This window comes from Ascaphus truei, chromosome 3 (assembly GCF_040206685.1).
Source record: "Ascaphus truei isolate aAscTru1 chromosome 3, aAscTru1.hap1, whole genome shotgun sequence".
Taxonomy (NCBI): Eukaryota; Metazoa; Chordata; class Amphibia; order Anura; family Ascaphidae; genus Ascaphus; species Ascaphus truei.
In genome coordinates this window covers 117,295,043-117,306,927 of record NC_134485.1, presented here as the reverse complement: position 1 = coordinate 117,306,927, position 11,885 = coordinate 117,295,043, and the positions used below count along the sequence as shown (strand labels likewise).

The 11,885-nt window shown below is 40.5% G+C and overlaps 1 protein-coding gene across 4 annotated transcripts in view; it reads right to left on the bottom strand.

Moving 5' to 3' along the window:
* Nucleotides 1–3,981: 3,981 nt before the first annotated feature.
* WWC3 (WWC family member 3) overlaps nt 3,982–11,885 on the bottom strand; it is a 253,016-nt gene continuing 245,112 nt past the window's right edge. For all 4 annotated transcript variants that reach the window (XM_075589397.1, XM_075589399.1, XM_075589400.1 and 1 more), the window contains exons 21-23: nt 10,601–10,831; nt 9,174–9,301; nt 3,982–6,050 (exon numbers count right to left, since the gene is read on the bottom strand). In XM_075589397.1, coding sequence (XP_075445512.1) covers nt 5,984–6,050; nt 9,174–9,301; nt 10,601–10,831 — 426 coding nt within the window. In that variant the 3' untranslated portion in view covers nt 3,982–5,983. The remainder of the gene's footprint in view (nt 6,051–9,173; nt 9,302–10,600; nt 10,832–11,885) is intronic.

Genomic DNA, 11,885 nt, shown 5'->3' with positions numbered 1-11,885 from the left:
AATAGGTGTAAACTCACTTCAAAACATTCCCTAATGACTACAATAATCGGTAATCCAGATTTCGCTCCAGGGCTGAATAGAAATAATTTGTTAATTTGGATACAATCGGGCATTACACGATTGAAAGATCTGGAGGGGAGAAAATTTATAAAAACATTTGAACAAATTAAGTCCACAAAGGATATACCAAACAACGAATTCTTTAGATACCTCCAGATCCGAGATTTCTATAACAAATCACCAATCAGACCAGCACGAACAAATTTTGAGCAGCTGTGTTCCAGAGGAATGGACATAAGGGGACTTACATCTAGAATGTACAGGGAAGTGATCTGTCCTGAGACTTCTAATGACATAAAACTGAGCTACATGAGACAGTGGGAGACAGACTTAGGGGAGACATTAGAAGACGAGGAATGGGATAGGATCCTGCAGGCAGTAGCCAAAAGTTCGATCTATACCACATTAAAGGAGAACGCATATAAAGTCCTAATACGTTGGTATTACACCTGAATTAAACTAGCTAAATTTGTCAAAGGATACTCCCCGCTTTGCCCAAAGCAATGCGGGGAGAGAGCAGATTTGCTACATATGCTGTGGTCCTGCGCAAAAGTGGTCCCGATTTGGGAACAAATTAGAGATTGGTTACAAAGGATACTCAATTTGGAGATCCCCCTGGACCTGTGGGTGTTCCTATTGGGCAGACGGATCCAGGGTCTGTCAAATGCGTTGCATAAATTAATCGCGCATTTCGCAATAGCCACAAGATGCGAGATCGCAGCATTGTGGAAACAGAATGAATTACCAGTAATCCCCAAAATCAGAAATCGAATTTGGCACGTGTGTCAGATGGAACAATTGACGAGTATGGTCAAGGACACTGGCATAAATTTTCTAAAAGTCTGGACGCCATGGCTGGCGCAGACAGATATCCCTGGGGTAGATGTCTCCGCAATATTACAATGATAGTTTCGAGTGCTTTCTCCTTTGATAACGCAGGATCCGTTGCCACTTAGAAACGGACAGGTAGGTCACACGAGATAGTCACCCCAGATAGGGATGTAGATAGGAAGAAGGGAATAAGGTGAAGAGTACTATGAGAAACGGAAGAAACACCAGGAACCTCGGAAGAACCCGCAAAAGAGAACGCCACATCTACTTCTGTCCTCACATACCCCTTCCCCTCCCTTCCCTTCCTCCCTCCTTTCCTCCCTCCCTCCAACCCCCTCCCCCCCCCACTGTTTTTTGTCCAGTATGTCTAGTTCATTTTGTTGGGTGTTCGTACATAGCCCCCAGTCGATGTCATGTAGGTGTTTAGTCTTGTTGGAAAAGTGAAATGGTTAAAATTTGACACTCCGAACAATGGTTGGTGGCATAATGTATGCATGTTAAAAACCAATAAAATCAAAGTGGAAAAAGCCACCTGTCAACCCCCCCCCCCCTTCCCGCTCACACTTGTAAATTCCTGCAGGACAGGCTAGCACTCATGCTCAGAGAGTTGGTGACGTCACAACTCTCAAGCATGAGCGCGCGTCGCTGCAACGTGGACGCAGTCTGAGGCACAAATAGCACACTGACAGAGCAAACTGCAACTGAAAAATTTACACTCACACACAGCATACTGACACACAGAAGCACACTGACAGACTGAAACACACACAGCAAATTGACGTACAACAAATTGACACACAAACACACACAAACAACCAACTGACACACAAACACACACAGCATACCTTTCCATAGCAGCACATGGTAACTCCTCCCCTGATGTCACAGAGTGCACATGTCACAGAGTTCTCTGCCTCAGTTCCGCCCCCAGCCTCTGCTGCCTGAAACCTCCTCCCCTCCCTCCTCTCTTCACTCACCGCTCACAGCTCCCGATCCAGCCGGCAAGTTGCTGTTAAGGAGCCCGGAGGAGGAGGGAGGCCCTGATTTCTGTGATCGTCGTCTAGACTGCTGGGCCAAATGTCTTGGCTCTCCTTCCTGTCGGCGACCCTGAGCGGGCCCCCCAAGAGCATGGGCCCCCGGGCTTTGCCCGGGCTAAAGCTACACCCCTGGTGACGTGGATGCATCACGGGGGATGTTGAAACCAGCGCTGGTATCGGTGAGATCGTTCAGATTCTCTCTGTTTTCCCATAACAGATTTTTAGCTGACATGCTGTTTTAAATTTAACGTGAGTGCACACTTTGATGTTCCATTTATTATTATAAATTTGAGATTATTGCTACCATCTGCACTATTGTATTCCACTCTTTTTACTCCGAGGCACCTTTATCCATTGAAGAAAAAGTCCTGAAGTTCAGAGTATTTACCCCGTTATTTGCAGCGATGTATATACGTGTGTGTATATATATATATATAAATATATATATATATAAAATGTGAGTGTGACTCCACTACTCCACTAGATTACCCACCACAATAACTTGTGTAACACTGTTTCCCCCCCCCCTGTTCCCCCCCAATCTCATATAGGGACCAGTACTGGGGATCTACATGCATTACCAGGTGTGTGGTGCTATACCTGTAGGCTGCAGGAGTACTGAGTCGTCTGCTTAGGGGGTTATGAGACAGGACAGGCTTAGGTGGATCTCTGTGTTCTTCTCTTGGTGTTTCAGCACCTCCAGCTGTGATGGAACCCAGGGTGTATGGGTGTCAGCCCCCATCACTGCACTCCTTACCCCTCCTGCCCAGGAACTAGCACCAAGCAGATGTATAGTTCAACAGGATTTATTGTGGTGAATACTTGCAGCAGTTCTACATAACAGCAGGGTCTCTCTGAAGTCCCAGGACTTCTAGATGGTGCTGCCCCGGTAGTGTGGGGCCTTGAGTCTTGGTGTTCTCTAGGCCTCTTGGACCTAGAGTGGGCCAGCTCATCCTTGCAATGGGAGAGGCTGACAGCCCTTCCTCTGTCCTTGGGGAACAGAGGCAGACTCCTCTAACTTTGAAGCTCCTCCTTGGAAAGCTCTGGAAGGCAGCGGGCTCATGGACTGTACCCACCTCTAATGGGCTGTACACAGGCCATGAGTCACCACCTCTTTTCCTTCACTTTCCAGGGAAGCAGAAGGGGGGTCACTGGCCCATAGATGAACCTACTACTGCCTGGAACTTAACAGGACTTACGTAGCAGATATACTATGTGGGGAAAGAAAGGTATGATGGGACATACCCTGTTATACTTGTCATAAACAATATTGCACCTGTTTTTTTATTAATTGTGTTCGGTTCCTGCGCTCCCCAAGCTCTCTGAAGATGTTTACAGAATGGGGAACGGCCGGGTTGCAGACCTGTCTGAGACATGCGAATGTGTTCACAAGTGGCATTTTTATTTTCTGTACATTTTGAAGAAAAAAATTATGTAACCATTTTGTGTGTGTTCCCCCTAAGCTACAAAAGGGGTTAATTATGTACACCATCATTTTCTAAAACCTACATTACTAATTATTACTCAGTAATTGACTAATACAATATTGACATTTATGATTTAATTTCATTAGTCAATTCAATATGAGACTACTTTAATCTCATTTCATACCAGCACCAGTTGTGTGGTATATTCTGCGCTGGGCTATTGGCTCTTGTGATTTTTACAACTAGGACTTCAGGTTTAAATCTGTAAAGCTGGTACATTTAATGCACTTTTAAATCGACCAATAAAATAGTTCTTCAGGGATTTGATAGGAGTGTTTTTTAACCAGGGCGTCTTTGTTACGCAGGGCGGCCTCAGGCTCACCTTAAGGGTACCCTATGGAAAAACTAATCACAATGTTATTTTAATGTAAGAACCTGAATGCTGCGATGTTTTGCTGGCAGCGAGAATTTATTGCTGATAAAACAAAATGTTGCATATCATTTAAAATAGTAGATAACCTGAGTTTTACAATGACATTTACAAATGTATAATTACAGTTACAACCAGTAATTACGATAACACTCATTTTTTTGGTGTAAAATGATATTGTAATGAAATATTTATTTGTAGTTTCTACTGTGCCTAGTTTTATTGGAACTTCAATGAATGTGACAGTTGATAAAATAACGGGGTACACACAAAATTTGATCATCTCAATGGGGGTACCCTGTAGAAAAAAAAAAGGTTGCGAAACACGGTGAGTGTACCGAGCTTTCAAAACTTTAATGGTCACTTTCTCATGCAACAAGTCTGGAACAGTTCTGTACGTACTATTACATTTGTGAAGAACTCGCTGATTGGTCCATAAGCCTTTAATTAATAGTGGGGGCGGTAACTCTGTATGGGTTAAAGTTTAGAGACCAATGGCGTGCACAGCAGCAAACATCAGCAAATGGAAAATGCCCTTTGGCAGCCATATGGCTAGTGCCTTGTGTAGGTCCATGGTATGGGTAAGGAAAGCAAGTCCCTTAGGTAGAAAGAGGTGCGGCTGGGTCAGGGTTTGGAGTCCCACTCTGGTAGCACAGTGCAGTAACAATTCATGGGTGGGAAGACTGACCAATCATGGTCTGCTGGTCTGGTAACTGTTTATAGGTCCGTTAATGACACCAGTGATCATATTAGAAACATTCAGTAACTGAGATTACTGAGAATACTGAGATTACTTGCATCAAACGTACAAAACACTGAGAATCACAATGAATGGGAAACGTTGGTTTGGAGAAAATCGTAGGATATAATGGAGTTACTGTAGGTTTGTATTACTGCACATACACCTTTATTTTACTGATTACAACATCAGTCACATGGTATGTTACTTTTATCTATCAATCATAAGAATATCTTGGTTGAGGGGTTCTCAACTCCAGTCCTCACGACGCCCCAACAGGTCAGGGTTTAAGGATATCACTGCTTCAGCACAGGTGGCTCAAAGACTGAGCCACTGATTGAGCCCACAGTGCTGAAGCTGGATTATCCTTAAATCCTGACGTGTTGGGGGGTCGTGAAAATTGGAGTTGGCTCCAGTCCAGTTAGTTCGTTTGTTGGTGTGTAATCATTTTGTTGCAAAAGGAATGGGGCAGGATGAGCTATACCATTTCAGTACTGTATCTTCCTATCTGTGTTAGCAAGAAACACATCTCAAAGTCTCTTAAAAAATTAGTGATACTGTGATGGCCAAAAAAACATTCTGAATTTATTAACCATTGGTGGGGGGAAGTTATCTGGGACATATTTTAGAAAGATGTATGTACTATTTATACTTAGATGAGCATCTAAAATAAATCTAATTTTCTTTCAATAAAAAGAGGAACAGCAATTCTGCGAAACAAACGTAGTGGTCCTCTGGGTCTATAAATAAAAAAAAATAATAAACCCTAATTACATAGCAAACGATTTAAAGAAAAACATGATATTTGAAAAATGTAATGCCAGTTTTAATCAGTATTAAAAACCTTGCAGTGATAATATTTCAATACAGAACAGAGACGGTGCAAAAGAATACGAGATAAAGAGATAAAGAAGCAGAAAGCAACTAAAATTGACAGTCAGCAAATAGTATTTTCAGTTCAGGTATCAGAAACAAAGCCAGCCAAAATGGTTCAATTCAACTGTATCCCAAACACTGAAAAGCATAAATTCAGTCTAAAAACATCTTTAGTAGGTATTTTCCTTCAAGGAAAACAAGGCACTATAAATAAATTACAATACAGTGAATTTTCCTGAACTCCCTTTGTTTCTGATTTCCAGCCTTTATTAAGTCACATAAAACAGCATCAAAACTGTACACTTTCTTTTAACAGGATAGTTGATCTACAGTATAAAATAGGATGTCTTCAAAGATGTCAGTGTTACAACAAGGAAAAACCAAGCCTTGCTGCAGTCATATTATAAAATATATAATTATAGATATTTATATATGTATATATACGCTTTTTAATTATTATTTTTTGTTTTTTTTACAAAATATGAAGAGCTTTTTAAACATGTATACGATAAACTTAACTAGACTAATAACTTCATGGAAATAAAACAAACAGATCAATACTTCATGTTCATAACGGAGCGCGTCATACGTCGTCAGCTGGCAGAGGAGGTATGTTAATTCTTGGTCTCGTAAAAAATGCCATCTTCTCCCTGTCATAAGACGAGAAAATGAAAATGGAGGTTATACAGGTTATAGTCATATTATTTTCTTATCGACTACACTCCAAAGAGAGATATATTGGCCCATATTTATTAAGCAAATACAAATGACCAGCGCATCAGAAATAGATACACCTTGATAAAGGCACACGGCCCGAAACGCGTAGGTGTGGAGACTTTTTGAGCTATCTAAGGGTTATGCTGGTTCCATTTCAAGAATAAAGAATTCATTTTATTGTGAGGCTCCTCCTGTTTTTCTGGCAGTGCGCTGCCCTTCTCCATTTTTTCTCATATTTATTAAGCAGTCTTCTGCCATAAGACAACTTCCGGTGTTATACCTTACCATTACCATTCAATGGGCTGTATGGTGACATCCAGCATGGGAAGGTGACTTACGGAAAAAGACTGCTTAATAAATCTGACTCATTAGCACTAAGGAGTAGGTGAAAATCACCTGCTGTCTTTAGGCATCTGTGGCAAATGTAAGAATTGGTTTATAATTGTTTTGCATTTTATATGGGTTTCTTAGCCAAATGGGTATTTATCATCTTCTACTATGCAGAAATACTAACACAAAAAACATGTACTAAAAAGACTGCAAGACAAGAAGTAATCAATATTTCTCAATGTCGTGTGTTGTCTAAGTCATCTATAAATGCTCATATTACTCCATAAATCCCACTAACTCACTAATGGGAGCATATTAAAAGCCAGCTACTGTAACTCACTAATGGGAACGGGGTGACATTCCTGTCCCAAATGGTACTCTCATTATAAATGTAACTTTGTTTTTAGCTGAATGCATAGCCCATGTAGTTTACGTAAACACATTGAAAGCTTTCCGTTTGAGGGCATTGTTATTTGAATATTATATTAGTATCAATGAATAACTGTGTTTTATATTTCTTCCTCTAAGCCAGGGGTTCTCTTCAACTGAGCCACTGATTGAGCTACCTGTGCTGAAGCTGGGATATGCGGTATGGTTAAAGGGTCAGTGAAATGCCCATAATAATGGAACAAATAGTCAACTGTGAGCTCAAAATAAACACCTAGCAGTATTAGGTGTATGTTGCTTGAAATAAAAATGAATGAGACACAAAAGATGAATTGTACTTTTGCGCACTTTTGTATATTTTTTTCTCATATATATATATATATATATATATATATATATATATATATATATATCATCTGTTCATGCTATTACTTGTCATTTGTGATTGAGTGGTACTTCATTAGTTTATTTATTCAGCAGCATATAGGCAGATTACTTTTGTAGTTTTCCAGCATAGGCTCTCACCTGTGACCGGCCGGTCTTTAGATTATTGAGCAGGTTTCTATTGTAGGTTTTTCCTTGCCTTGCAATTTAGATTATATACTTATCTTTAACATTGTATTTAGGCCAGAGGGGGTTCCAAGGGGACTGTTTTAATGACTTTTTTTGTAATCCATGTTTTTTTCCTTTGAATAAATCAACTCATTATTTACATTTGCTTGAGTGCTTTTAGTGGGACTCTTTTCTCTTCTTTTTTGTTGTTTTCATATTTTTGTCCCCAGCACCGTCATCAGGTTATTATTATTATCAGTAATAAATAATTTTTGTTTTAAGCAACTATATTGTATCACTGTTCTGGTTAGTTGCAGTCTTTTCTGTGTGTGTTTTCGACACACACACACACACACACACACACACACACACACACACACACACACACACACACACACACACACACACACACACACACACACACACACACACACACACACACACACACACACACACACACACACACACACACACATATATGTATACAGGCATACCCCGCATTAACGTACGCAATGGGACCGGAGCATGTATGTAAAGTGAAAATGTACTTAAAGTGAAGCACTACCTTTTCCCCACTTATCGATGCATGTACTGTACCGCAATCGTCATATACGTGCATAACTGACGTAAATAAGGCATGTGTAACAGGCTCTATAGTCTCCCCACTTGCGCACAGCTTCGCTACAGGTAGGGAGCCGGTATTGCTGTTCAGGACATGCTGACAGGCGCATGGGCGAGCTGCCGTTTGCCTATTGAGCGATATGTCCTTACTCGCGAGTGTACTTAAAGTGAGTGTCCTTAAACCGGGGTATGCCTGTATAGAGTACGTTACCATCCAGAAGGGCAGCAGAACAGCAGAACAGCAAAGAGAGACAGCACTCAGAGGTAAGTCAGCAAAATAATGTATTGAAATAGACACAAAATCCGACGTTTCGATCCCCAGACGGATCTTCTTCCTGGGGGTGTGCACAGCCCCAGGAAGAAGATCCCTCTGGGGATCGAAACGTCGGATTTTTGTGTCTGTTTAAATACATTATTTTGCTGACTTACCTCTGAGTGCTGTCTCTCTTTGCTGTTCTGCTGGCCTGCTGGATGGTAACGTACTCTTTACATTATTTATGGGACTAGCACCAGGCCTTTCTGGATATCTACATTGGAGTGCTTGCTGCTTTTTTTACCTATATATGTAGCGCCGTTCACACAGTCCCATACTGTGCTTAAAAGCTGTGTGAACGGCGATGCATCAGATTAAATGGGTTCCATGTGAATGGATATTCCAGGCAAAAGGTGACACATTGTGTGCTCATTTGCATGTCATTTCCCAGAATCTCTTGCTGCAGTGGAAACACTGTATGCTAGGTGATAATGGTTGAAAGGCAGGGTTGCAGACCTGTCTAAGGCATGTGAATGTGCTCACAAGTGTTATTCTTTATTGGCTATATGCTAATGTGTGTGTGTGTGTATGTGTGTATAATATATATATATATATATATATATATATATATATATATATATATATATATATATATATATATATATATATATATATATATATATATATATATATATATATATATATATAAATAATGTGTGGCCCTTTTGAGGGACACACATACAGCCTACCGCTACACTAGACGGACCACTGAACCTGCTGCATCTGTATTTGTTTGACTATTGGACCAACACAGGACTACCCTGTGTTATTGAAAAATAAAAAAAGGAATTATCTCAGTAAATGCATAAGGTACATGAGGGAAAAGAACAGCATGCTATGTATTCTGGCTTACCTGAAGGTTTGCACTTGAAACGGTTCCTTTTGATTCTGCCCACGCAGCTGATAAACCTCTTTGGATGCTTTCTTAAGCATTTTTTCTGCTGCTTGTTCTTGGCGCTGTTCGAGTTTGGTCTGTCGTGTCTGAAAATCAGGAAAAAACAAAAAGTTGCTGCAGGGCATGGGGCATCTGAGAGAGAATGGGAAATACCGTAGGGCCCTAAAAATATTTATTGAGCGATAGGCTTGTGTTTATTGCCCCTTTGGCCCATACAATGACACTCCCAGCTGCAAATCCAGCACAAAACTAAAGTCACAAAAATTATTATCAATCCAAAAAATGCCATTATCTGTTTTGCTCCTCTTTTGCCCAAATTTTACAGACGGGAGACTTTGATATACTCCTCGGGCACGATTTGCAATATAAATATATAAATAATAATAATAATAATAAATATAATATATATATAAATATATACATTTGAAGACGTATTGATAAAGAACACCTAGTTCCACTCATGAAAACATTATCTTGGTAAGGCAGAACATATTTGGCCTTGCTCCTTTAAAGCTGTAGTCCCAAGTAGAAATAAATCTGTTAACTAGGTTGAAGGTAGATAAATAATTAATGCTTTACAGTTTTCATTAACTGTTTGTAAAATTGTAACCTGAATGTTTAAAGTGGCAATTCAAGCACTCAGTTCCTTTCCGGAGCAGAACCCCATTAATTTCAGCTCTTGGAACTCCTGCTTCCCAGAGATGCTTACCTCCGAAGAAGCTGCCGGTAACCTCTCTGCTAGGCTAGGAGGAATCACGTAATGGCAGTTTTTCAAAGCTCCCATGCCCTGTGAGCCAATAGGAAGCCATGACATCCTCATATAGGGTGGCTTCCTATTGGCCAAGGTAACAAGAAAGCTTTAAACTTGCAGATGATGCTGCCACCCCCTTCAGAGGTAGGAATCATTCCAAGCATTCCATTTGCTTGTCCTGTCTCAGTTTTTAAGTTGCTATTTAAATCTGATTACCTTATTACTGAGGTAGAGAAAACAAGATTGAAAAATCACATCCCCTTCAGAGTGTTGGTTGCAAGTGAAAAACAATGACACATTTCCACAATGTAAACTACTATTTTAAAATACTTGGACTTGACTATTTTTTAAGGGCATCAATCACCAGGTTTAACCTATTACATGTCACTGTAGTCATTTTTGTTTTAGACGTACGACATATGGGACCGCACCTTTTAAGAAGGGGTCCAAAAGGTCCTAAAATTGTGCCTTTTTAATTGTCTAATAAACTTCTAGACATCTATCTGTCATATTTAAAACCATTTTGTATACCATGTGTTTCACAATACTACTAACATCAGCGCTATTGTTACCTATCGATGTCCACGGCAGTGCTATCTTTCACAGCTCAACGAATATAATATGGTTGAGATACCTGTCTTTCTGCTTCCAATAACAGATTGCGGAATCGCTCATCACGTAGCACCCACTGGGGAAGATCACTTTCCCCGCGGAGCTGTACGTCCTCCAGACGTTGCTTCATCTCTCTCAAAGCAATTATCTCCTCGTTTAACTGTCTCTGCCTCGTTCTGGAAGCCTGGAGATCCAGCTCCAGGTCGAGGGATGTCCGGGCCATGATCTCCGCCATGGGGGACTGGCAGGACTGCTGCAAGACAAAAATTATTGATTGCAAATATACCATTTATTTCTGCTAACATTCGTGCAGAAGGATGAAAATAGTCTAGCCCCCAAAAACACTTCTGTTAAGCCAATGAACACCAAGGATCATATTTAATAATAAGAAATAATAAGAAATATGCCATAAAACACCTTCCCTACACCTGAAGAAGACATTTTACAGCCCATTTACTTGGATGTGCCATAATGTGTCTTCAGGCACTGCACCTCTTAATGCATATATGTCATGAAGTCTTCTTTTCACTAAAGGAGGTAACTGGGGTCCATGTACCAGTGCCAAGGAAAGTGTGTTTTCACGTACCGCACCATTTCCGTCTGTGATTTCATCACATGTAAGGAACTTGTTAATAATTTACATGCATAGTCATTTGATGCAGATGCATGTTAGGGATGCAAATTAACACCACGTAAAGTCGGGTGGAATTTTGACATATAGTAAAAGAAGAAATAATAACGCAGATAAATTAAAAATATGATACATCCCATTAAAATACTCCTAATGTGCAAAATGTGGGAGGAATAAGATCAAAGGGCCTGCAGTAGATACATTAGACCTCATGTATCAAGCATTACATACCAGAGATTTTCTCTACAAGTAAGGCTACGTATCAAAGGCTCTCAGCTGCAAAACTGGGGCAAAAAGTGGACCAAAAAGTAACATTGAAAGCCATGGAGTTTTTCTTCTTTGATAACCCTGTGCTATTATTTTTCACCAGTTTTACAGCCGGGAGACTTTGAGACATAACCCACCTTTTATGTATTTTGTGTCAGCGTATAAAGGTGGTTGCTTCAATATTGCTCCTCTTGCACAGGTACAGTACATGATTTGCGGGGTTATCAATGTCTCCCGGCTGCAAAACTGGTGGAAATGCAGCACCATATTTATCAAGGGAAAACAAATCCAATTGAAAGCAAAGGCCGAGATTCATAGTGCTGGGGCCTATGTTCTGGAGTACCCAGGCAGGTATCACACGTGCACCAAGGGTTCACAAGGTGGGGGGTGGGGGGGGTAGCGCTGCCCT